Source organism: Hordeum vulgare, chromosome 5H (assembly GCF_904849725.1).
Source record: "Hordeum vulgare subsp. vulgare chromosome 5H, MorexV3_pseudomolecules_assembly, whole genome shotgun sequence".
In the NCBI taxonomy this organism is placed as follows: domain Eukaryota; kingdom Viridiplantae; phylum Streptophyta; class Magnoliopsida; order Poales; family Poaceae; genus Hordeum; species Hordeum vulgare.
Window position 1 is genome coordinate 339,612,172 of NC_058522.1, and position 26,642 is coordinate 339,638,813.

General features: G+C 43.7%; 1 protein-coding gene across 11 annotated transcripts; it reads left to right on the top strand.

Annotated features, from left to right (window-relative positions):
- Positions 1-2,977: 2,977 nt before the first annotated feature.
- LOC123395338 (monothiol glutaredoxin-S11-like) lies at positions 2,978-9,715 on the top strand. 11 transcript variants are annotated; one of them, XM_045090333.1, is made up of 6 exons: positions 2,980-3,711; positions 4,863-4,972; positions 5,055-5,243; positions 6,141-6,958; positions 8,337-8,418; positions 9,533-9,715. In XM_045090333.1, the coding sequence occupies exons 2-4, from the start codon at positions 4,919-4,921 to the stop codon at positions 6,198-6,200; spliced, it is 303 nt and encodes a 100-aa protein (XP_044946268.1). In that variant the 5' UTR covers positions 2,980-3,711; positions 4,863-4,918; the 3' UTR covers positions 6,201-6,958; positions 8,337-8,418; positions 9,533-9,715. The 11 variants fall into 11 exon arrangements, with proteins under 11 accessions (XP_044946261.1, XP_044946262.1, XP_044946259.1 ...); XM_045090332.1 differs by lacking the exons at positions 8,337-8,418; positions 9,533-9,715 and adding exons at positions 7,325-7,399; positions 7,692-7,879; XM_045090330.1 differs by lacking the exons at positions 8,337-8,418; positions 9,533-9,715 and adding an exon at positions 7,325-7,879 and having other exon boundaries at positions 6,141-6,302; positions 6,687-6,958.
- The last annotated feature ends 16,927 nt before the right edge of the window (positions 9,716-26,642 follow it).

Sequence of the window (26,642 nt, forward strand, 5' to 3'; positions counted from 1 at the left end):
CAATCAAGGAAGATAGTGCCATGTCATTAGGATCTAAAGGAGCATTTCTACTAGCAACCAAATTCATCAACTCGTCCACTAAGAGCATTTCTACTAGCACTAAGCGAGTTAATTTCTTCTATAGCGTGTACCTTTTTGCTAGCAGGTGACCTTTCAGTGTGCCACTGAGAGTAATTGGTCATGATATTGTCTAGGAGTTTTGTAGCGTCTCCTAACGTGATATCCATGAACGTTCCAACTGAGGCAGAGTCCAAGATATTGCGAGAGGCAAAATTCAAGCCAGCGTAAAAGATTGGTATAATCATCCACAAACTCAAGCCATGAGCGGGACAATTTCTAATCATTAACTTCATCCTCTCCCAAGATTGTGCAACGTGTTCATGATCAAGTTGCTTGAAATTCATGATATCGTTACGTAAGGAGCTAATCTTAGCCGACGGAAAATACTTGGATATGTAAGCATCTTTGCACTTATCCCAAGAATCGATACTTTTTTAGGCAAAGAAGAAAACCAAGTTTTTGCGCGATCTCGCAACGAGAAAGGAAAGATCTTCAACTTAATCACGTCATTATCCACATCTCTTTTCTTTTGCATATCGCAAAGCTCAATGAAGGTATTGATATGGGATGCGGCATCTTCACTAGGAAGGCCAGAGAATTGCTCTTTCATAACAAGATTCAGCAAAGCTGCGTTGATTTCATACGATTCCGCACTAGTGGCGGGAGCAATCAGAGTACTAATAAAATCATTATTATTGGTACTCGAGAAGTCGCAAAGTTTGGTGTTTTCAGCCATGATGACTTTAACAAACAAACAAGCACACAAGCAAGCAAGAAAACTGGCAAAGGAAAACGGCAAAAAGGCAAAAGAAACCGCAAAGGAGAAAGGCAAATGAAAACGGCAAATGTGAAGTAGGGGAGAGGAAAACGAGAGGCAAATGGCAAAAAAGGTAAATGCAAGAGATGAGTTTGTGAGACCTACTTGGATTGATCTCTCCTTCCCCGGCAACGGCGCCAGAAATACTTCTGCTACTACAACAAAAGACCTTCCAACGGCGCCAGAAACAAGCGTGCTGACGCGAGGCTATTCTTGTCCTGATACTCCTCAGCAACGGCACCAGGAATCCTTCTGCTACGGCTACGCATTTATGGACTTCCTTGGAGAATATGCAAAGGATTCCCCCGTGGCCCTGGAGCCTTGCGTTGGTGTTCCCTCGAAGCGGAAAGGATGATGTAGAACAGCGGTAGTAAGTATTTCCCTCAGTTTTGAGAACCAAGGTATCGATCCAGTGAAGGATTATCACAAGTACCTGCACAAACACAAAGAGCTTGCACCCAACGCTATGAAGGGGTTGTCAATCCCTTATAGATTGTTTGCCAAGTGAGAACTGAAAGCAAAAAGAAACAAAGCAAAGTAAAAGCAAAAGTCGAAACGATAGGTGTGAATAGACCCGGGGGCCGTAGTTTTACTGTCGAGCAATTGATAGAACCACGCAAAGTCGTGATGTTATCTATGGAAATGATTATATCTATAGGCATCACGTCCAAAACAAGTAGACCGATACTTTCTGCATCTACTACTATTACTCCACACGTCGACCTCTATCCAGCATGCATCTAGTGTGTTAAGTTCATGAGAACAGAGTAACGCCTTAAGCAAGATGACATGATGTAGATGGACAATCTCATATCTATGATAAAAGCCCATCTTGTTACCCTTGATGGCAACAACACGATGCGTGCCTTGCTGCCCCTTCTATCATTGGGAAAGGTCACCGCACGGTATGAACCCAAAACCAAGCACTTCTCCCATTGCAAGAATCATAGATCTAGTTGGCCAAACAAAACCCAAGACTCGGAGAGACTTACAAGGATATCAAATCATGCATATAAGAAATCAGCAAAGACTCAAATATATATCATAGATAATCTGATCAGAAATCCACAATTCATCGGATCTTGACAAACACACCGCCAAAGAGGATTACATCGGATATATTTCCATGAAGATCATGGAGAACTTTGTATTGAAGATCCAAGAGAGAGAAGAAGCCATCTAGCTACTAACTATAGACCCGTAGGTCTGAAGTGAACTACTCACGAGTCATTGGAGGGGCGATGATGTTGATGTAGAAGCCCTCCAACTCCATAGTCCCCTCCGGCAGGGCTCCGGGAAGGGTCTCCAGATGAGATCTCGCGGAAACGGAAGCTTGGGGCGGCGGAAAAGTGTTTTCGTGGATTCCCCTATTTTTTCTGTATTTTAGGGAATATATAGGCGAAGGAGCTAGCACTACAAGAAATATGCTCATACATGATGTTTTTTAAGATGTCGTTGATGAATTCGTCATAAATCTATGACGATTTCATCCGAGATCATCGTAAACCGTTTGAGGGGATCAAATCTACATATGAATTACGATGATGTGAGTCAAAAACGTCGTAATCGCATAAGATGAGATCGTCATAACTTTTACGATGATTGTAAAAATGTCGTAACATGTTCTAACTATGTTGACATGCCACTCGTGGGTCCATTCTATGTCACGCGCCAAACCCGCCTAGTTTGTGAAGCAACCTACTATTCTGTCATTCCAAAAAAAATCGAAAAATTCTCATAAATACTTTGGATCATATATTCCTCAAATATGTGAAAACCCTTCCTTCCATAATTCAAAAATCATTCAGCAATATTTATTTTTTTATTCTATTCAGAATAGCACTTTGTGAAGGCACTGAAAAAATGGAAAATGAAAATTTTGAGCAAAAAAAATGAAAACTCCGTTTAGCAACAATTTTTGTCATTCCAAGATGCACACTTATGCAAAATGTGAGATCATTTGTTCAAACTTTATCATGAATTTTGACATCACATTGACTATTTGCCTTATAAGTGAAAAACACTAAAAAAACTCAATTCTGATTGGTGGGATCACTTGTGCCTTGGATCGGTGACATGACAAACATCAATCCATCCATCCTTCCATCCACTTCTGATCCAACCCACCACACAATACTGCACCAAACCCCTCTCTTTCTCTCTGAACCTAGAGCTTCGCTCCTCCCTTACCGCCGCCACCACTCCCGTGCATGATCCCCATTCTCCTCCCGCGAGCCCTCTCGATTCCGATGACTCCTCTACCGCCGTCACCTGTGCCGCTCGATTCCGGCGAGTTGACGTAGCTCTCGTCAGTGCGCAGCACACCTTCGGGGTCCGCAACCCTCACCCGTGGTGGACCTCATTGTCCCGCTGTGGTTTACCTCTCACTTTCTCCCACCTTCCTCGTCCACCGCACCGCACCGCACCTCATCCCATCGCCCCTCTTTAAGAAAGCGACCCAACGATGGCCGCCGCGGAGCAGGGCGGCAGAGCCACCACGACCTAGCAGTAGCAGCAGCACCCGACAGGCAATGCCCATCCTCTCCTCGGCGAGGGCGGCGGGCGGCAGGGATGCGTGAGATCGCGGCACGGGCGCATGGGGAAGGAGGCCGGGGACCAGCGCCAGCGCCAGCGCTCGCCCGACGGGGGCGACGGCGGAGGCGGCGCCCAAGGTAGTGGTCACTGCTACAGGGGGAAAGGGGTTGTGCAGCTGCAATGGGTGGCGGCGCTCGTGCTCGGCACGGCCATGCTGTTCTCCGCGCTCTTCTGGCTGCTGCCCTTCGCCCCGGGCCGCGCCGGGAAGGGGCGCGCCGACGCGCCGGATCTCTTGACAGGTCAGCCAATCCACTGTCGGTGCGCGCTCCCCTCCGCTTCCAGCCGCAATGCCACATCTCGCCTCGGGTTTCACTGCTACTGGCTGTCGGGTTTGTACCTCCCCGCGCGTCTCTGGATCTGGATGTCCAGGCCACTGTCGGTGGAAATTTTTTAATCGATCCGCCGTGGGGAAATTGGTCTGCTGACTACTAGTGTGACATGTTAGTCTCACCTGCTAATTTTAGTCGCGTGTGGCTGGTTGCTTGATCCCCGCTGTTTAGGCGTCTGTCGGTTCTACTTTCGGAAATTGAGCAGCCTCAGAAAGCGTCTGCTGTCAAATTGCCTTGCACTCAGTATGGATTGCTCACCGTCCCTGAAAGCTTTGATCGATTCGGTTTGATGCCAGTGATGTGTTGGTTTTGATTTTGCGTGATAGTCCACCCTGATTTTGTACCCTTGTTAGTCGACATAGTTAATTTTTCATCTGGCTGTAGAATTATCTGCAGTGATAGCTACTTCAGCTGCTAAAAGTGATGGAGTTGCTGTCACTTTTTGACTTCCTGGTTCGTGCTGTTGCAACAGCTGTGATAAAGGATTCAACAGTTATTGATTGTTGTCCATGAATTTTAGGCGTGATCTATTCCCGGCGTCCCCAAACGCTTTGACCGATTCGGTTTGATGGCAGTGATGTACTGGTTTTGATTTTGCGTGCTAGTCCACCATGATTTTGTACCCTTGTTATTCGACATAGTTGATTTTTCATCTGGCTGTAGAATTATCAACGGTGAAAGCTACTTGAGCTGCTAAAAGTGATGGAGTTGCTGTCACTTCCTGTTTCGTGCTGTTGCAACAGCTGTTACAAAGGATTGAGTAGTAATAGATTACTGTCCATGAAGTTTAGGTGTTATCTATTCCCAAATGATACGTGTCTGTCCATGAATTTTAGGTATTATTGATTCCCAAACGATATATGTATCCTTTTCTACTGTCTAAAGCAAGAACTTTGAGCATAATTTACCAGAGTATCACTATTGAAGCTTTGCGGTTTCTAGTTTTTACAAATTAGTTTAGGCAATTGCGTCGATACCGTTCTTTGTTTTATCGTGTATAAGAGTACTATACTAGATTTATTGTTGTATACCATGTGTCTGATGAAACTATGTTTTTCCAGGTGATATAGTGGCAAGTTTTAGGCTGTAGAAGAATGTTTCCGAGCTCATTGGAAACATGTCTAAGCTCGCATTGGACATCTATGCGGAAGTCGGCGTCCCTAACTCCATTGTATGCCCCACCACATCTTTTATTTCACTTATGTTGATGTCTTCTTTCACGATGGTTGACTGATGCTTGAATGCATACACAGGAGGCGGCGATGGCGAGCGGCGGCGGGGCGGTGATGGAGGTGGGGTCGACGGTGGAGCTGGACGCGGCGGTAGGCGGCGCGCGGGCCACTGCGGTGCACTTCTGGGCGGCCTCGTGCGACGCCTCCAAGCAGATGGATGAGGACTTCGCCCACCTCGCCGTTGACTTCCCCCACGTGCTCTTCCTCAGGGTACGCACGCGCGCGCGCAGCCTTCTGCTGCTCTCCGATTCCTCCCCTGTGGTCGTGGTAGATTTGGGTTCCGGCCGGTTTCCGGTGGATCATGATCCTTTGGAGGCGGTCTGGGCCTGTGGTCATAGATTTCGTTTAGGGTTCTGACGCATGATTCATGTTGTTGTCTAAGTTACTTTTTGAGTTATTTAATTTGATTTTGTACCTGGCAACTGTACTGCATAGACAAGGGTGGACGACGGGCATTTGGTGTTCCTCTCATAGGAGACCACCGGCATTTTGGAATATAATTGTTGTTCGTTTTCCCCTTTGTTCCCTGGATCGAAATGCATGTTCTTGTAGGAAACACTCTGTTTTCTTTTCCTGGTAACCACGTTAAATCGGAAGCGAGTTAGTGTAGCTATAGCAGCGATTTTGTGCTTCCGCTTGCCTGATTTTGAGGCTATGTTGTGTAAACAACCTTGTGTGAAGCGTAAATATTTAGCAACAACTCGTCGATTACCGGACATTCTTGAGCCAGCTGAAGGTGTGTTAATTCAGGCTAAGATTTGTTGTACGGTTATCCCTTTCTGCTATACATTTTCAGAAATATTTTCTTATCAATCCCCTAAGCTGTCAGATAGTTGATGCTTAAAATCAGATATGATTGTGGAAATGGTAACAGTGTTAAATGCCATTTGTGAACATGTGTGGTGCTAATATGCATCTTTCAACGAAAATTGTTAAATGAGCATAGAGCAATGAACGAGTGCATGAGTTGGACTACTTACTATGTTCTACATTCATCATTCTTGGTCTTCGTACGATCTAAATGTTTCTTTACTAACTTAGCAGTGTGATGCATACATATTCTTTCCCAATCATGATGTTTTTCCTGACATAATTCTGTATGTGCAGCTTCTACGCCATGGGGATCCGCGAGGACCTGCTCCGCGGCATCTACGGCTACGGCTTTGAGAAGCCCTCCGCCATCCAGCAGCGGGCCGTCATGCCCATCATCTCCGGCCGCGACGTCATCGCCCAGGCCCAGTCCGGCATCGGCAAGACTGAGGTTCTTATGTAAGAAATGGAATCCTGTAGGATCACAAACCTCTGCTTTATCATGTAGGGCTTTGTTAGTTATACACAAGGAAGTTCTAATTTAGGTCCTACATCGCATAAATGTATTGTTTGTATGATTAATTTCTGCAAATTTCTATGCCAACTAAGAAAGCATGATCTCATTATCAATAAGCTAATTCAATTAGCATGCACATTGTTACTATACTTTTTCTTGAAAGGAATAGATGATGATTTTAAAAATGTATACCACTGAATATTTATGAATTTTACATTTTCTTTGTTGTAAGCTTGAGCTAAATCAATTAAGAATCCACCTATCTACATCCCTGCTCTGTTTATTTCTTTTGGCTATTAACCATACTAGTAATATCTATCTACAAGTATTGATCAGGGCCTGCTCTGGGTGATGCTGCTCCCACGCTTGGGCTCTGAATTAGAGCTCTTTTATGGTACCCACTCAACCCATTAGTCAAGTACAGCGACGCTGGTAGAGTTCCAGCGGCCACTACCGAGCCTCCTTCCCAATTAGGTCCGACAACCATGAGCCGTTGCGGACGTCAAGGTGATATCCAGCGGCGACGCTTGCCGGCACGGGCTCGCCACTTGTATCCACAAGCTCGCTGATGCCGTCTCCGTCACTCTCGGTCCCAAAGGTGTGTGTGTGTGTGTGTGTGTGTGTGTGTTTTGCTTGCTTCCTTTTGGGTCAGAAAATTGCTTGTTTTCTCACTATCGTAACTGCCGTCTTGCAACTGTAAAGTTCTTGCGAATTTGATAGTGAAATTCAATGGTATGTGAATTCTAAAGCTTCCAATGAATTGTTTTAGGCTCATATACATTGTACTAGTGGATATTGCAAATGGACTTGACACACTGTTACTTCACATATAGGTTCACCAAATGATGCCCTCTGCCTGCTTGCTTTTCCTTGTTAAATCTGTTACCATTTGTTCATTGATATAGATGCTGCTCATGTTGTTGGGATCACATATGCCTGAACAATTTGTTTTATTGTCTTGTAGTGCTATTGATAGCTGAGAACATAAAGGTTTGATGCAGGGAGGAATGTTGTTATTCACCAAGACGATGTTCCTAAAGTAATTAACACAATTAAGCTTGTAATGTACCCCCGCAAAGTGTTCCTTTATTTTCCTTAATCTTTTGATGGAATCTAAGTTTGATCCAGAAAGTTCTGATTTTTTTGCCAATATATTGGTTGGTGTTGATGGTACATGACCTAGCCCTGATAGAAGAGCACAACTATTTGGTGTAGAACTCAGGCAGACCATTAGTTCTTTTCTTTCAGTTGATCAATTAGCCGTGACAGGATCTTATCTTTCCCATGGTCTCACGCATTTACGCTGCCCACTGTCTTTGTACTGTTTCCAGGAGGCCTCTAGATTCAGGAATCTCACGCCCACTGTTAAGAGTGGATCACCGCTGCATCTTAACAAGGAATGACTCCTACATCGTGGCAGGGATGTGTTTTAGTAATGTTGTCAACTAATTGTTGCTAGAATGTAACACGTACGACTCATATCAAGTTTCTAATGAATGAAATCTTTAACTTCTAAGAATGAGGTGGCTATTTCTTTCTCTGTGATATATTGAGAAGCTTCTTCCCAATTGGTAATTTGTATTTTGTCCTTAAAGTTTCAGCACATATGGCTTATGTGCCTATAAGATTATTTTAGGGATTTATTCCCAATATTTTGTGTTTGCAAGTTCTACGGTCACCTAGCACCGAATTATTATTTCCCAATGAACTCATTAAATTCTGCTCTTTGGTAACCAACAAACATATGTGTAACTTTATGAAAATTTAAGTCCCAGGTTTTATGTGTACTGGCAACAACCATTCTATTACAAAAATAGATGAGCGCGGCAACGCGCGCCTTCCATGATCTAGTACTGATAATTATTGACTACAGTTAAGGTGTGTAGGGTTAGTCCCTGAGTTTGGTATATGCATTTTTTATTTATGCAGTTGTCCATCTAGAATGTCTGAAAAGTGTAGCTCTCTTGTGATATCAGTTGACGCGAGTGACATTTGCCAATACAGAAGATGATCAGACTGCTTCGTAGCTTGACGGTCGAAAAGAAGAACTCTGTTGAGGTACATATATTCGGTAGTAACATATATTGCAGTATATATTTTTACATATGTGTTATTGTGAAAGAGAATTAGTCAGCTATTGTGTTGTCATGAATAGGCTGACACTGAATCAAATATTTATTGTTTTGCACCTATTCTTTAATTTTGCAGTTAAGTTTGATGCTTCCTGGTTGTCTATTGTGTTATTGTTGTAGAGTCTCTTTCCATCATGGAAAGCATGCTATGGTCGAGCAGAGCATGCTATGATGCCAACATCCAAATGGATGAAGATGTAGGATCTGGATTTTACATTATTGTTGGTAGTCGTGAGCTGTTCTAAAAATATGTTTTGACTTCTGCTTGTCTCTTTCTGCTGGGTGTGCAATGCCTAATCTTTAATGCAAATATTTGTGTCCATTATTTTTAATGCCTAATTTTAATGCAAATATATGTTCTAAAAATATGTTTTGACGGTCGAAAAGAAGAACTCTGTTCAGGTACATATATTCAGTAGTAACATATATTGCAGTATATTTTTTTACATATGTGTTATTGTCAAAGAGAATTAGTCAGCTATTTTGTTGTCATGAATAGGCTGACACTGGATCAAATATTCATTGTCTGGCACCTATTCTTTAATTTTGAAGTTAAGTTTGATGCTTCCTGGTTTTCTATTGTGTTATTGTTGTAGAGTCTCTTTCCATCATGGAAAGCATGCTATGGTCGAGCAGAGCATGCTATGATGCCAACATCCAAATGGACGAAGATGTAGGATCTGGATTTTACATTATTGTTGGTAGTCATGAGCTGTTCTAAAATTATGTTTTGACTTCTGCTTGTCTCTTTCTGCTGGGTGTGCAATGCCTAATCTTTAATGCAAATATTTGTGTCCATTATTTTGAATGCCTAATTTTAATGCAAACATATGTTCTAAAAATATGTTTTGACTTCTACTTGTCTCTTTCAAGGTTTTTATGTCAATTACAGTAGTAGTATGTTTTTTTTGCATCGATTACAGTAGTAGTACGAACTAAAACAAATAGCTGTATTGTAACTGTTATGCAGTTATTGTGCCTTGTTTCTATTCTTGATATGTATCTTGTAGCTCTTAAAAATATGGTTGTTTCTTCTACAGGACCTTCAGGCCTAAAAAGTTGAAGTGCGAAGCCTTGAAGCCAATTGTGTGAAGCTCTATTTATCCAAGAATGCATATTATATATTGTAATAATAGGCATATCTGTTTTGTAACAGATTGGAAAAATTGTAATATACTACCTATGTGTTAATTTGATGGATTTCACATGTTCGTTCTGCTCCACTTGAAATATTCATATCGTATGCGATTTGAAAATGTGTGAAATGAAAACCTCACCAGAACTTCTTGACATATGGGACGAATTATGAGAAGAACCTGACAAGTGGGACCTACACACAAAACTGAACTTCAAAAGGCCAAAACTGAAACTGGGCCAAATGTATTTGGGCACTAAAAGGCCAGGGCCCAAATTATAATGATACAAAAAAATTTGAAAAAATACTAAAGTGGCTGTAAATAGACTAAGGCCCAAAAAGAAGCCCAATAAGAAAAAGCCCAAAAAAATAAAATCAGCCCATGTTATCAATTGAAATGGGTTGGGCTGATTTCAACCATGACGTTTTGATTTCGTCGTAATTTTGCCACGTAGGACTGCCACGTAGACTAGGTTTGATTGCCAACGACGATTTAGGATCGTCGTAAAGGTTACGACGATCCAGGAATCGTCGTAAAAGTTACGACGATTTTGATCAAAACATCGCTGCTGTTCATTTGTGACGCTCCGTTTTCGACGCTTGGTTTTTTGTCGTGAGATCGTCGTAAATTAAAAACCGTGACGATGTAGCGACGAAAAAATAGCGTCATGTATTAGCATATTCCTTGTAGTGTAGGTCAAGGGGGCGCCAGGGAGGCCACAAGCCTGGTAGCCGCCCCCCTGGTGGCGGCTACAAGTCTTGTGGGCCCCGTGTGGCTCTCCTGCCTTGGCCCTCAAGTCCCCTGATCTTCTTCTGTTCGGGAAAAATTTATTTCGTGATTTTATTCCGTTTGGACTCCGTTCCAAAATCAGATCTGAAAAGAGTCAAAAACACAGAAAAAAACCAGGAACTGGCACTTGGCACTGAATTAATAAGTTAGTTCCAAAAAAGATATAAAAGGTACATAAAACATCCAAAGTTGACAAGATAACAACATGAAACCATCAAAAATTATAGATACGTTTGAGACGTATCACGGTGTAGTCCCCGTGGAGGAGGAGGAGGGAGTCACCGGCGGCGCAGTCACGAGAGGAGGAGGAGGAGGAGGAGATCGAGGAGAGGTGGGGGGAGAAACGACGGGCGCGCTGTGGGGAGAGTTAGGGGAGGGGGAATGAATAGGTATAGTGGGGGAGGGTTAGCAATGGTGCACCATTTAGGGGTGCGCCATAAGTTAGGTGATAGCAATGGCGCACCTTCTAGTGGTGCACCATAAGTAAGGTCATAGCAATGGCGCACCTTCCCCTGGTGCGCCATTACTAACTTTTTATTTTATTTTTAGTTGCATGCATGTAATAGTTTCGTCGCCTATCTAGTATAGTTTGTATTTACTTCATCTATTTTCTTACTAAGAACTATGAAAAGAGCCAATCACTCATTTCCACCTTTTTAGCCAAACGAGCTAATGTGTTTTACGAGTGGCCCGAGGAAAGCATGTTTTACACCTAACCCATCCATAAAGCTCACGGAGAGAGACACTTACAAAAAACCATGTTATGAGGTGATATCACATTGTGCAAAGATTTAGAATTACATGACATGGTTGAAATCAAGTGACATGAAATAACAGTTATCAAAGATTGAGCTTGCCACCGACACACACACGCGGCCGACATGTGGTGATTCGATCTTAATTAGCTATCTTTTCACAATGATCATCTTGCCCTTCTTTCTCGCGGTTGAATAATTTAGCCCCGGAACCCCTTCAATTCTTCTCTTTAACGGACATCCTTTAGGTAGGGTGGTCCTGCTTCTTCTTGTGTTGTGTGCTACTTCATCGTCGTCGTCATCTTCCATCTTCAGGTCACCGTACTTGTCGAAGTCTTGCTCATTGGCCACTCCATCCATTCCGATGATGTTCCTTTTGCCTCTCCTCACGACAACACGACTGGGCTTTCACAGGTCGGTAATGAAGAAGCATTGGTCCACTTGGCAAGCCAGTACCCATGGCTCATTTTTCACGGTGACGTTTGTGCCCGCGGTATTCGATTTGGCTTCATGTATAACCATGGTGGTGAAATACCGGTCTTCTTTTAGGACACTCTTGGCCCATCTGACACGGAACATCGGAACCTTCTCTCCAGCATAGCTCAGCTCCCAGATCTCCTTGATCCTTCTGTAGTATCTGTCCTTGTCGTTACCGGTGTAGGATTCCATCGTTACCCCGGAGTTCTGATAATCTCTCTTCATGTCCTTTTCCTTGGTGTAGAATCTGTAGCCGTTGATATCGTACGCCTCATAGGTCATCAGGTTGTCTCGGCGCCCTGTGACAAGGCGAATATGAGTTTTCTTCCGTGGAAGAATCCTTGTGTAAAGGGTACGACAAAAGCTTGTCCTTGGACCAACGCGTGAAATATGAGTTGTGCTCTTTGATTATATCTCCGTCCGTTCTCTGTTGGCCTCGGTCATTGTACGTCTTCTCAATAAAGGTTTTGTGCTCTACCACCCAAGGATCGACCACGTCTATGTGTTGTAGCGCGACTAGGTTTGCTCTTTCAAAGTCGGCGAGTCGACCCTTGAATTCGACATGCATTTCGCGGCGACACTCGCGGTGACCCCATCCAGCGAGCCTGCCGAGGTGCCTGTTGACGAGCAGACCAACGGGATTCTCGATTCCTAGATAATTCGTGCAGAAGGAGATGCACTCTTCGGTCAGAAAGCCCTGGGCTATTCTTCCATCCGGACCTGCCCTTTTGCGAACGTATCCTATGATGACACCATTCATCCTTTCGAACGGCATCATGTTGTGCAGGAACGTCGGCCCGAGTTGGATGATATCCTCCATGATATGGACCAGCAGATGCACCATAACATCAAAGAATGCGGGCGGGAAGTACATCTCAAGCTCGCATAGTATCACCACGATCTCTTCCTGTAGCCTTCTGAGTTGCCTCACGCCAACCGACTTCCGAGAGATGACGTCGAAAAAGTTGCATAATCCAAATAGTGTTTCACGGACGTGCGCGTCCATGATCCCACGGATTGCACCTGGAAGTATCCGCGTCATCATCACGTGACAGTTGTGAGAGTTCATCCCGCTGAACTTCTACTTCGCTGAGTCTAGGTATCCGCTTGTCTTCCCCGCGCAACCGTAAGGAAGTTTTAGTCCTACGAGGCAGGTGAAAAACTGATCGATCTCCTTCTGACTTAGAGTGAAGCACACAGATACGTCTCAAACGTATCTATAATTTTTGATGGTTTCATGCTGTTATCTTGTCTTCTTTGTATGTTTTATGTACCTTTTTATATCTTTTTGGGACTAACTTATTAATTCAGTGCCAAGTGCCAGTTCCTGTTTTTTCCGTGTTTTTGACTCTTTTCAGATCTGATTTTGGAACGGAGTCCAAACGGAAGAAAAACCCCGATATGATTTTTTTCCCGAACGGAAGAAGTCCAGGGGGCTTTTGGGCCAAGCCAGGTGGGCTCCAGGGAGCCCACAAGTCCCCACTCCGCCACCTGGGGGACCCGGCGGTGGGCAGGCTTGTGGCCTCCCTGGCCGCCCCCTAACCTAGGTCTTTGGCCTATAAATTCCCAAATATTCCGCAAAAAATCAGGGGAGCCTCGAAAATACTTTTCCGCCGCCGCAAGCTTCCGTTTCCGCGAGATCTCATCTGGAGACCCTTCTCGGCACCCTACCGGAGGGGACTTTGGAGTTGGAGGGCTTCTTCATCATCATCATCGCCCCTCCAATTACTCGTGAGTAGTTCACTTCAGACCTATGGGTGCGTAGTTAGTAGCTAGATGGCTTCTTCTCTCTCTTAGATCTTCAATACAAAGTTCTCCATGATCTTCATGGAGATCTATCCGACGTAATCTTCTTTGGCGATGTGTTTGTCGAGATCCGATGAATTGTGGACTTGTGATCAGATTTTCTAAGATATACATTTGAGTCTTTGCTGATTTCTTAGATGCATGATTTGATATCCTTGTAAGTCTCTCTAAGTCTTGGGTTTCGTTTGGCCAACTAGATCTATGATTCCTGCAATGGGAGAAGTGCTTGGTTTGGGTTCTACCATGTGTTGACCTTTCCTAGTGACAGTAGGGGCAGCAAGGCACACATCAAGCAGTTGCCATCAAGGGTAAAAAGATGGGGTTTTTATCATTGGTTTGAGATTATCCCTCTACATCATGTCATCTTGCTTAAGGTGTTACTCTGTTCTTATGAACTTAATACACTAGATGCATGCTGGATAGCGGTCGATGTGTGGAGTAATAGTAGTAGATGCAGAAAGTATCGGTCTACTTGTTTCGGACGTGATGCCTATAGAAATAATCAATGCATAGATATCGTCACGACTCTACACAGTTCTATCAATTGCTCGACAGTAATTTGTTCACCCACCGTCTACTTTCTTTCATGAGAGAAGCCACTAGTAAACACTACGGCCCCTGGGTCTATTCACATCCATCGTTTACATCTCCGCTTTTACTTTGCTTTGTTACTTTGTTGCTTTCTGTTCTCACTTGGCAAACAATCTATAAGGTATTGACAACCCCTTCACAGCGTTGGGTGCAAGCTTTTGTGTTTGTGCAGGATCTTGAGATACTCTTCCGCTGGATTGATACCTTGGTTCTCAAACTGAGGGAAATATTTACTGTCGCTGTGCTACATCACCCTTTCTGCTTTGAGGGAACACCAACGCAAGGCTCCAAGGCCACGGGGGACATCCTTTGCGTACTTTCCTAGGAAGTCCCTTAAGGCATAACCGTTGCTGAAGGGTTCCTGGTGCCGTCGACACAACTGGCACCATTGCAAGGGATACACAACAAACATCACACACGGGAGGGCAGTCATATTCGATCTTCTAGGCCTTTTTTCCTTTGTGATGACTTTCCGTGTCCTTCGCCTCATCATCATCATCATCATCATCATTAGGGCGTTTTACATGAAGCTCCTCCCTGATGCCCATTGATTGCAAGTCTGCCCTTGCTTTCGGCCCATCTTTGGTCCTCTCTGGCATGTTGAGCAGGGTACCAAGCAGACTCTCGCACACGTTCTTCGTGATATGCATGACATCAAGGCTATGAGGCACACGGAGGATCTTCCAGTACGGCAAGTCCCAGAAAACAGACCTCGTTTTCCATACCTTCAGAAGCGGCTCTGGTGCCTTTCGCTTCTTTCCCGGCGGTGGGCACTCTTTCCAATTTTTCAACAGCTCGTCTATTTCCTCGCCGCTCCTCGTACGTGGGGGTCTTCGGGGTTCGGTTTCACCATGTAACAGATCCTTGCGTTTTCTCCATGCGTCATCGTCGCGAAGCCACCTTCGATGTCCCATGAACACGGTTTTCGAAGACCCGGGATCTCTATATAGCTGGCGATACATTGTGTCATCGATGCACCTGACGCATGCACAAAATCCTTGGACCACCTGCCCCGTGACATATCTGTAACCGAGATAGTCGTGCACCATAATGAGCAGTGCGGCTCTCATAGGGAGATATTGTTTCGCTGCAGCGTCCCACGTATTAGCTGACGTTTTCCAGAGCATGTCTAGCTCCTCTTTCAGCAGCCCCAGATACAGATTGATGTCGTTCCCTGGTTGTTTCGGCCCTTCAATTAGCATACTCATGTGAATGTACTTCCTCTTCATGCACATGCAGGGGGAAGGTTGTACATCCACACAAACACATGCCAGGTGCTATGTGTGCTTCTCTGGCTGCCAAACGGATTGGCTCCATAGGTGCTCGCGCCCAGCATGATGTTCCTTGGATCGTCCCCAAATTCTGGGTGTTCGAAGTTCAACGCTTGCCACTAGCTCGCATCCTTCGGGTGACTCAGCATCTTGTCTTTTTTATTTATCTCTAGATCATTTCCATCATCTTCTCTCTTCTTCTCCTCCCTATGAGTGTGCCAACGCAGGAGCTCTGCTTGCTTAGGGTCCGCGAAATACCGCTACAGACGAGGAGTGATCGGAAAGTACCACACCACTTTTCGAGGAGCTTTCTTCCTGTTCTTGTATCGTGTGACGCCGCACACCGGACATATGGTAGACTCCGCATGCTCGTCCCGATAAATGATGCAATCGTTCATGCACACATGGTATTTCACGTGCGGTAAATCCACAGGACACACGATTTTCTTTGCCTCCTCGAAACTGTTCGGGCACTTGTTCCCCATGGGAAGACGTTCGTGCCAGAATGACATGTTCTCGTCGAAGGATGTGTTGGTCATTTTGTGTTTTACCTTCATCTCCAGAGCCATGAGCGTTACTTTCAGGCGGGTATCCTCGGGCCTGCATCCTTCATACAATGGAGTAACCGCGTCTATCTCTAGTTGATCCAGCTTGGCTTTCTCTCGGGTGGCAGCTCTTGCGTTACCCGTCTGCTTGAGAAGTAGCTCTTGAATATGAGGGTCCTATACCCAACCCATCGATGGTCCATCGTCGTCTGCTCCAGCATCTTCATCTTCATGATCATGCCCTTTGTATTGATCTTCCTCATCATCATGTCCGGCATCTTCTATATGATGACTATGTCCTACATCTACTTCGTGATCATGCCTGGAGATTCTTCTTCTTCTTGCCCGCCCTCGCCGCTATTCTCTTGCAGCCCTTCATTTTTTCTTGCCTGACCCCCATGGATGACTTCATAATCATCTTGATCACCTTGCCACCGATAGCCATCCATGAAACCATGCACGAGCAGGTGGTCCCGCACCTGTCTGGAATCCGGGTCCATAAGGCTCTTCAGCTTGCATCTTCGACACAGACATCTTATCTCCGTCTCGTTCTTTTGAAGCATCTCGGCCTTCGCGGAGCTCAAAAACCTATTCACGATGCCTTCGACCATCGTGCGGACAATGGTCGCCTGTGGGGTAGAGCAAAACGATATGTTAGAACCAAAAAAAATTGGCATGACTTTGCCTAAAAATAAGACCAAAAAGAATGCATAGTGCCAAATTCTCGCCGAAACGGAAATGAATCAACATTCCGGCAAAATATTGGCAACTATCACATTTCAAATATCGGTACCTGCAAACACAAACATATAGAACACCACAAACATACGTAGATCTAGGCCATAAAGAGTGTGTACGCGTGTTGGAGGGAGAAAAAAGTAGATCTAGAACATAAAGAAAGCTTTCCCCTTACTTACCTATCAAAAAAAGGAAATTTAACCACTTAATTTGGGTGAATCTATGGTGCAAATGAGGTGAGGAGGAGGAGGCAGCCGAGACCAACAACGTTGGTAGAGGTGGAGAGAGTGAAGTGGGGGGAAAGTGAGTGTGAAGTGGGGCTGTCAAAAATATCTACTGCTCCCAGGTTACTAATGGCGCACCTTGTAAGAATGCGCCATTAGTAACCAGGGTTACTAATGGTGCACTTGGTAAGAATGCGCCATTAGTAGTCTTGAAAAAAATTGAAAAAATGTTAGTAGTGGCGCACCGTGAACGTGGTGCGCCATTACTAGTTAAAACTAGTAATGGCGCACTTCTCATGGTGCTCCGCTGATAAGTGTAGGTAAGGGTGTGGGGCCAGGACAAATATAGTAATGGTGCACCACACACAAGGTGCGCCATTAGTAATATGGACATTAATGGTGCACCAGTATGTGGTGCGCCACTGCTATATAGAAGTGGCGCACCACATACATGGTGCGCAATTAATGTCCATTGATGACCCACAAGTATAGGGGATCAATCGTAGTCCTTTCGATAAGTAAGAGTGTTGAACCCAACGAGGAGCAGAAGGATCTGACAAGTGGTTTTCAGCAAGGTCAAATCTGCAGGCACTGAAATTGTTAGTAACAAGTGATTGTGTGGTGAGATTATTCATAGCAAGCAACAAGTAACAAAAGTAGAAACGGTGCAGCAAAGTGGCCCAAACCCTTTTGTAGCAAGGGACAAGCCTGGACAAAGTCTTATAGGAGGAAAAACGCTCCCGAGGACATATGGGAATTTCTGTCATGCTAGTTTCATCATGTTCATATGATTCGAGTTCGTTACTTTGATAGTTTTATATGTGGGTGGACCGGCGCTTGGGTACTGCCCTTACTTGGACAAGCATCCCACTTATGATTAACCCCTCTCGCAAGCATCCGCAACTACGAAAGAAGAATTAAGACAAAGTGTAACCATAGCATTAAACTAGTGGATCCAAATCAGCACCTTACGAAGTAACTCATAAACTAGGGTTTAAGCTTCTGTCACTCTAGCAACCCATCATCTACTTACTACTTCCCAATTCCTTCCTCTAGGCCCAAATAATGGTGAAGTGTTATGTAGTCGACGTTCATATAACACCACTAGAGGAAAAACAACATACAACATATCAAAATACCGAACGAATACCAAATTCACATGACTTATCCCATGTCCTCAGGAACAAAGTAACTACTCACAAAGCATAATCATAATCATGATCAGAGGTGTAATGAGTAGCATCAAGGATCTGAACATAAACTCTTCCACCAAATAATCCAACTAGCATTAACTACAAAGAGTAATCAACACTACTAGCAACCTTACAAGTACCAATCGGAGTCGCGAGACAGAGATTGGTTACAAGATATGAACTAGGGTTTGGAGATGAGATGGTGCTGATGAAGATGTTGGTGGTGATGAGTCCCCTCCGATGAGAGGAGTGTTGGTCATGACGATTGCGATGATTTCCCCCTCCAGGAGGGAAGTTTCACCGGCAGGATCGTCTTGCCGGAGCTCCAGATTGGTTCTGCTCAAGTTCCTCCTCGTGGCGGCGGCGAAACCATGAACAAGCTCCCCTCTAATTTTTTCCTGGACGAAACCCTTCATATAGCAAAAGAGGGGGGGGGGGCAAGTGGGCCAGCAGGGTGCCCACAAGCCACCATGGCGCGACCTGGGGGGGTGGTCGCGCCGTGCGGGCTTGTGGCCACCCCCTGGCGCTCTTGTGGCACTTCTTCGGCCCAGTATTTTTTTATATATTGGGAAAAAAATCTCCGTTGATTTTCACGGCGTTTGGAGTTGCGCAGAATAGGTATCTCAACTTTGCTCCACTTTCAGGCGAGAATTCCAGTTGCCGGTATTCTCCCTCTTCATGTAAACCTTGCAAAATAAGAGAGAAAAGGCATAAGAATAGTACCGTGAAGTGAAATAACAGCGAAAGAAGGGATAAATATCAACGTGAAAATATGATGCAAAATGGACGTAACATCCATATTAGCTATAGACCTTTTTCTAGTAGTGTATATAAGAGTCAGTTATCCTGCACTAGTATATTGTTCCTACTCTGATCAAAAACATGGAAGAGGAAGAAGGGGACCATGGCCCATTCCCATCCTTATATGCTAAACATAAATCAACAAACAAAGCATATACAAACCTTGTGTCTTGGGGTAGACCACATCTGCAGCAGAGCTTGCCATTCACCGTCCGTCAGATCTGGCACCGGAGACTTGGTGCTGACTTTGTTTGCTGCTACGGTATCAAAATACTTATTCTTGATCTTATGGCGCCTGTTCTTCGAATTTTTCAACAGAATATCTTTGAACGCATACTTGATGGTCTCCGAGTCCGTGCTCATCTCAAAATTTGCCTACCGAGATAACAAACAAGGTAGGAACAACATTAGTGATCATTAAATACAAAAAGTATTTTTCTCAACAAAGGATTTAACGCAATCAAAAGTGAAATTCATACCTGACTCCTTACCTTCTTCAAGCTCCCAATCTTTAGAGTGGGGTTTAATTCTCTCCAATAAATTCCACTTGAAGTCAATATCTCTCTTCATAAAAGAACCGGTACAAGAAGTGTCAAGCATGGTGCGATCATCATGAGAAAGCCGAGCATAGAAGTTTTGAATGATAATTTCTCTCGAGAGCTCATGATTGGGGCATGAATATAGCATTGATTTAAGCCTCCCCCAAGCTTGAGAGATGCTTTCTCTATCACGAGGCCAAAGCTTATAAATATAATTCCGATCACGATGTACTAAACGCATAGGATAAATTTTTTGATGAAATTCCAATTTCAACCAATTGTAGTCCCATGATCCAGTATCATCTCATAGCCTATACCATGTCAACGCCTTATCCTTCAAAGATAAAGGAAAGACCTTCTTCTTGACCTCATCCTCGGGCACACCTGCAAGCTTAAATAAACCACAAACCTCATCTACATAGATCAGATGCAAGTCTGGATGTGATGTTCCATCTCCTGTAAAAGGATTAGCCAGCAGTTTCTCAAGCATACCTGAAGGAAATTCAAAGCAAATATTATCAGTAGGTGCAGAAACTTGAGGAGTAACTCTTTGTGCTTCCGTTTGAGGTGAAGATACCCCGAACAAGCCCCTCAAAGGATTAGTATCCATAGTGAGAAGTGACAAGAAATTTCAGCACACTATATGAATGTTTCCTTACCAAGTTCCACTTACCAAAGGCACTTCACTCCCTGGCAACGGCGCCAGAAAAGATTCTTGATGACCCACAAGTATAGGGGATCAATCATAGTCCTTCTGATAAGTAAGAGTTTCGAACCCCACGAGGAGTAGAAGGATCTGACAACTGGTTTTCAGCAAGGTAAAATCTGCAGGCATTGAAATTGTCGGTAACAAGTGATTGTGTGGTGAGATGATTCGTAGCAAGCAACAAGTAAAAAAAGTAGAAACGGTGTAGCAAAGTGGCCCAATCCCTTTTGTAGCAAGGGACAAGCCTGGACAAAGTCTTATAGGAGGAAAAACAGTCCCGAGGACACACGGGAATTTTTGTCATGCTAGTTTCATCATGTTCATATGATTCACGTTCGTTACTTTTATAGTTTGATATGTGGGTGGACCGGCGCTTGGGTACTGCCCTTACTTGGACAAGCATCCCATTTATTATTAACCCCTCTCGCAAGCATCCGCAACTACGAAAGAAGAATTAAGACAAAGTCTAACCATAGCATTAAACTAGTGGATCCAAATCAGCCCCTTACGAAGTAACGCATAAACTAGGGTTTAAGCTTCTGTCACTCTAGCAACCCATCATCTACTTACTACTTCCCAATGCCTTCCTATAGGCCCAAATAATGGTGAAGTGTTATGTAGTCGACGTCCACATAACACCACTAGAGGAAAAACAACATACAACATATCAAAATACCGAACGAATACCAAATTCACATGACTATTATTAGCATGACTTATCCCATGTTGTCAGGAACAAAAGTAACTACTCACAAAGCATAATCATAATCATGATCAGAGGTGTAATGAGTAGCATCAAGGATCTGAACATAAACTCTGCCACCAAATAATCCAACTAGCATCAACTACAAAGAGTAATCAACACTACTAGCAACCTTACAAGTACCAATCGGAGTCGCGAGATGGAGATTGGTTACAAGAGATGAACTAGGGTTTGGAGATGAGATGGTGCTGATGAAGATGTTGGTGGTGATGAGTCCCCTCTGATGAGAGGTGTGTTGGGGATGACGATGGCTATGATTTCCTCCTCCGGGAGGGAAGCTTCCTCGGCAGGATCGTCGTGCGAGAGCTCTAGATTGGTTATGCTCAAGTTCCACCTCGTGGCGGCGGCGAAACCACGAAAAAGCTCCCCTCTGATTTTTTTTCCTGGAAGAAACCCTCCATATAGCAAAAGAGGGGGGCAAGTGGGCCAGCAGGGTACCCACAAGCCCCCATGGCGCGGCCTGGGGGTGGCCGCGCCGTGCGGGCTTGTGGCCACCCCATGGCGCTCCTCTGGCACTTCTTCGGCCCAGTATTTTTTATATATTGGGAAAAAAATCTCCGTTGATTTTCATGGTGTTTGGAGTTGCGCAGAATAGGTATCTCAACTTTGCTCCACTTTCATGCCAGAATTCCAGTTGCCGGTATTCTCCCTCTTCATGTAAACCTTGCAAAATAAGAGAGAAAAGGCTTAAGAATAGTACCATGAAGTGAAATAACAGCCAAAGAAGCGATAAATATCAACGTGAAAACATGATGCAAAATGGACGTATCATCCATATTAGCTATAGACCTTTTTCTAGTAGTGCATATAAGAGTGAGTTATCCTGCGCTAGTATATTGTTGCTACTCTGATCAGAAACATGGAAGAGGAAGAAGGGGACCATGGCCCATTCCCGTCCTTATGTGCTAAACATAAATCAACAAAAAAAGCATATATAAACCTTGTGTCTTGGGGTAGACCACATATGCAGCAGAGCTTGCCATGCACCATCCGTCAGATCTGGCACCGGAGACTTGGTGCTGACTTTGTTTGGTGCTACGGTATCAAAATACTTCTTCTTGATCTTATGGCACTTGTTCTTCGAATTTTTCTGCAGAATATCTTTGCACGCATACTTGATGGTCTCCGAGTCTGTGTTCATCTCAAAATTTGCCTACTGAGACAACAAACAAGGTACGAACACCATTAGTGATCATTAACTACAAAACAGAAAATAGAGTAGCACATTAACTAAAAAACAAGTAGCTTACAACAACTTTCCCAATGTAGTACTCCAATAGAGTAGCATTATTTTTGTATTCCTTGAAGTGAGGAAGAACCGGCAGATGGCTTCTTGCAACGAGTCCACACTCAGAAGCAAACTTTGCTGCCTTACCGAGAACAACAATACAAACATATAATCTCTCATGCTAAAGTGATAATTCCTTCACAAAGTAAAGCATGGATCAAGAACCTTACCGAGAAGTAACAACCGATAGCCTTTAGTTATTGAAGCAATTGCAATTTATCACAACATCAAAAAGAGTCAAATAAGAGCTTGTAAAGCAAATCCACATACTCAATCATTCTTTCGTTCGCTACAATTTCTACAGCTCATGTGGTACTCATGAGATCAAAGTTTCAGCTGAACACAAAGAAAGATAGGGGCATATATTTGCCTCCCAACTGCTTACCTCAAGGGTAATGTCAACAATAATAATTCATGAATACCTACCTCCAAGTTGACATATGAATATAGATATTTCCCAACAATGTGACGGTAGCCAAGACAAAGGCAAAATAAGGAATTGGTGAAGATCACCATGCCTCTTTCAAGGGCAAAAAGTAAAGGTACAAGATAGGCCCTTCGCAGAGTGACGTAGAGGATGCGTGTCCTCTTAGTGCGAAGGAACGTCACTTTATATTGCCTCCTGTGATAAAGAACTTTATTATGCAGTCTGTCGCTTTTATGTCTTCCTCATCACAGGTTCGTATAAAGCTTATTTTCCACACACTAATAGATCATACATATTAGAGAGCATTTTTATTGCTTGCACCGATGACAACATACTTGAGGGATCTTATTCAATCCATAGGTAGGTATGGTGGACACTCAGGGCAAAACTGGTTTGAAGGTTTATGGATGCACAAGTAGTACCTCTACTTGGTGCGGGAGTTTTGGCTAATATGAGGTGGAAGCAATGGTCACATGCTAGGGATCTCTAATCATATAACATTGTTCAGAGCCAAGCAAATACAATTCATTATGTTGTCTTCCTTGTCCAACATCTACTTCTAGGCATGTAATAGTTTAGTGAGTGTTCACAATCATAGATGGTGTCAAAGATGATATATTTGTATGTGAACCTCTCCTTCTTTATCACTTCCTATTAATTGCAACAATGACCAAGGTCTATGTTTGCCTACCCTCAACAAGTTTCAATCCTCATTCTTTTTATATGTGAAGCCATAACTTCCCATAAGATCACTACATGATCTTTCATGCTTTTGTTATATTCTCACTCTTTTGATCATGGCAAGAGGAAAAGCCCTTCAACTAAGACACTCTTTATTATATGGCTCACGAGCAAGAATACATCGGGGTGACACAAAGCAAAACTCAAGACTAAAATACTAAGACTTTTAAACTACTAGAGAAAAAGAAAACTGAAAAGGAAAACTAAAACAAAGGTATAGGCAAAAGATGTGATGGTGATACGATACCGGGGCAACTCCCCCAAGCTTGGCACAAGCCAAGGGGATTGCCCATACCCATGTTTAGTTGTCTTCCTTTGGTGGTGATGGTGGAGGAGTTGTTGAAGCGGTCTTGAGCTTGTTTAATTTCCACTTGAGCATGAAATTCTGCTCCCTCAGATCATCATTTTCCTCTTCAAGCTTCAAAACCCTTTGGCATAATTCCTGCTTACTCTCCTGCAAGAAATGAGAAGCGATAAACAAGGTATTAGGCTTCTTCCTTGAGTCAGGGAGGCTCGACTTCTTGAACTCCACATGAGTGTGTCCAGGTTGAGGTAGCGGAGCCTCCTCTTCATCAGAACTTGTTTGTTCCTTCCCCTTCGGATCATAATCTTCTTCCTCATCAGTGGTCCAGCCATAAGGATCCAAGTCCCCATAGACCATGGGGTTAGGAAGGTAATCAGCCACATAGCTCTCCCCCTCTGAATCCTGAGAAGACATCTTGACCTAGATCTACGGCAGAAAACAGGCTCGGAACGAAAAACAGAAGAGATCTACGTGATGCAGGGGTCAGACCAAACGGAAGTTTATATAGTGATTTTTTCCAGACCAGAAGGAGTACCCTGCACGAAAACGGAGTCCGGGAGGCGCACGAGGTGGCCACAAGCCCTCACGGCATAGCCAGGGAGTGGGCCCGCGCCGTGCAGGCTTGTCGCCTCCTCGGGCACTTTCCGGACTACTTCCAATTTTTATATTTTTTCAAATATTCCAAAACGGAGAAAAGTTCCTACTGGGAAAGTTTTGGACTCTGTTTTCTTACCGAATCACATACCTCTTCATTTTTGGAGTCTAAAACAGGCTGACAAATATCCCTTAGGTATTCTTCCGGAGTTATGGTATTGATAACATTGCTTTCAACATTTATGGGAGTACCTGAGATATAATGCTTGACTATGTGCCCATTTACAACTCTCGAACAATTACCTTCCGTGTTGTTCATCTTGATAGCACCGGAACGATATACTTCCTCAACAACATAGGGACCTTCCCATTTGAGAGAAGTTTGCCTGCAAAGAATCTTGAACGAGAGTTATATAGCAAGACATAATCACCTACATTGAACTCACGCTTTTGTATCCTGTTATCATGCCACCTCTTAACCTTCTCTTTGAACAGCTTGGCATTCTCATATGCTTGAGTTCTCCACTGATCAAGAGAGCTAATGTCAAATAACCTCTTCTCACCGGCAAGTTTGAAATCACAGTTGAGCTCTTTGATTGCCCAATAAGCTTTATGCTCTAGCTCAAGAGGTAAATGACATGCTTTCCCATACACCATTTTGTACGGAAACATGCCCATGGGATTCTTATAGGCAGTTATATAAGCCCACAGTGCATCATCGAGCTTTTTAGACCAATTCTTTCTAGACCTGTTGACAGTCTTTTGCAGAATCAGTTTAATCTCTCTATTACTTAGCTCTACTTAACCACTGGACTGAGGGTGGTAGGGAGACGCAATTCTATGGTTGACATCGTACTTAGCTAGCGTTTTACGGAAATCACCATGAATGAAGTGTGAACCACCGTCGGTCATCAGATATCTAGGGACTCCAAATCTAGGGAAGATAACTTCTTTCAACATCTTGATAGAGGTGTTGTGATCAGCACTACTAGTGGGGATAGCTTCTACCCACTTAGTGACGTAATCAACAGCAACCAAGATGTGAGTATACCCATTTGGATTTTGGAAAAGGTCCCATATAATCAAAGCCCCAAACATCAAATGGTTCAATGACAAGTGAATAGTTCATAGGCATTTCCTCACGTTTGCTAATATTACCTATTCTTTGACATTCGTCACAAGACAAGACAAACTCACGGGCATCCATGAAGAGAGTGGGCCAATAGAAACCTGATTGCAATACCTTGTGTGTAGTTCTGTCTCCTGCATGGTGTCCTCCATAGGCCTCGGAGTGACACTTCTGTAGGATCTGTCCCTGTTCATATTCAGGTACACAACGTCTAATGACACCATCTACTCCTTCCTTATAAAGGTGAGGATCATCCCAAAAGTAGTGTCTCAAGTCAAAGAAGAATTTCTTCTTTTGCTGGTACGTGAAACTAGGTGGTATGTATTTGGCAACGATATAGTTCGCATAATCAGCATACCACGGTTCACTACGTGAAGCATTGATGACATTAAATTGCTCATCAGGAAAGCTATCATCAATAGGTTGTGGGTCATCAAGAACGTTCTCCAACCTAGACAAGTTATCAGCTACTGGGTTATCAGCACCCTTTCTATCGACAACGTGCAAATCAAATTCTTGTAGCAAGAGAACCCATCTGATAAGTCTAGGTTTAGTGTCCTTCTTCTCCATGAGGTACTTAATAGTGGCATGATCAGTGTGAATAGTGACTTTGGAATCAACTATGTAAGACCTGAACTTTTCACATGCAAACACGACTGCTAAAGATTCCTTCTCCATAGTGGCATACTTTCTCTGGGCACTGTCTAGAGTTTTACTAGCGTAATGAATAACATTCAACTTCTTATCGAATCTTTGCCCTAGAAAAGCACCAACAGCATAATCACTAGCGTCACACATGATCTCAAAAGGCAAGTTCCAATCAGGTGGTTGAACAATAGGTGCAGTTATCAAAGCCCTCATAAGTATTTCGAAGGCTTCCTCACAATCATCATCAAAAACAAAAGGAATATCCTTTTGCAAGATATTGGTAAGAGGCCTAGAAATCTTAGAGAATTCTTTGATGAACCTTCTATAGAAACCAGCATGACCAAGGAAACTTCTTATCCCTCTGATATCTGTGGGGTATGGCATTTTCTCGATTGCATCAACCTTAGCCTTATCGACTTCAATACCTCTTTCGGAAATTTTATGTCCTAAGATGATGCCTTCATTAACCATAAAGTGGCACTTCTCCCAATTCAAGACAAGATTGGTGTCTTTACATCTCTACAAGACCCGATCAAGGTTGCTAAGGCAATCATCAAAGGAAGACCCATAAACGGAGAAGTCATCCATGAAAACCTCAACAATCTTTTCACAAAAGTCAGAGAATATAGCCATCATACATCTTTGAAAGGTGGCAGGTGCATTACATAAGCCAAAACGCATACTT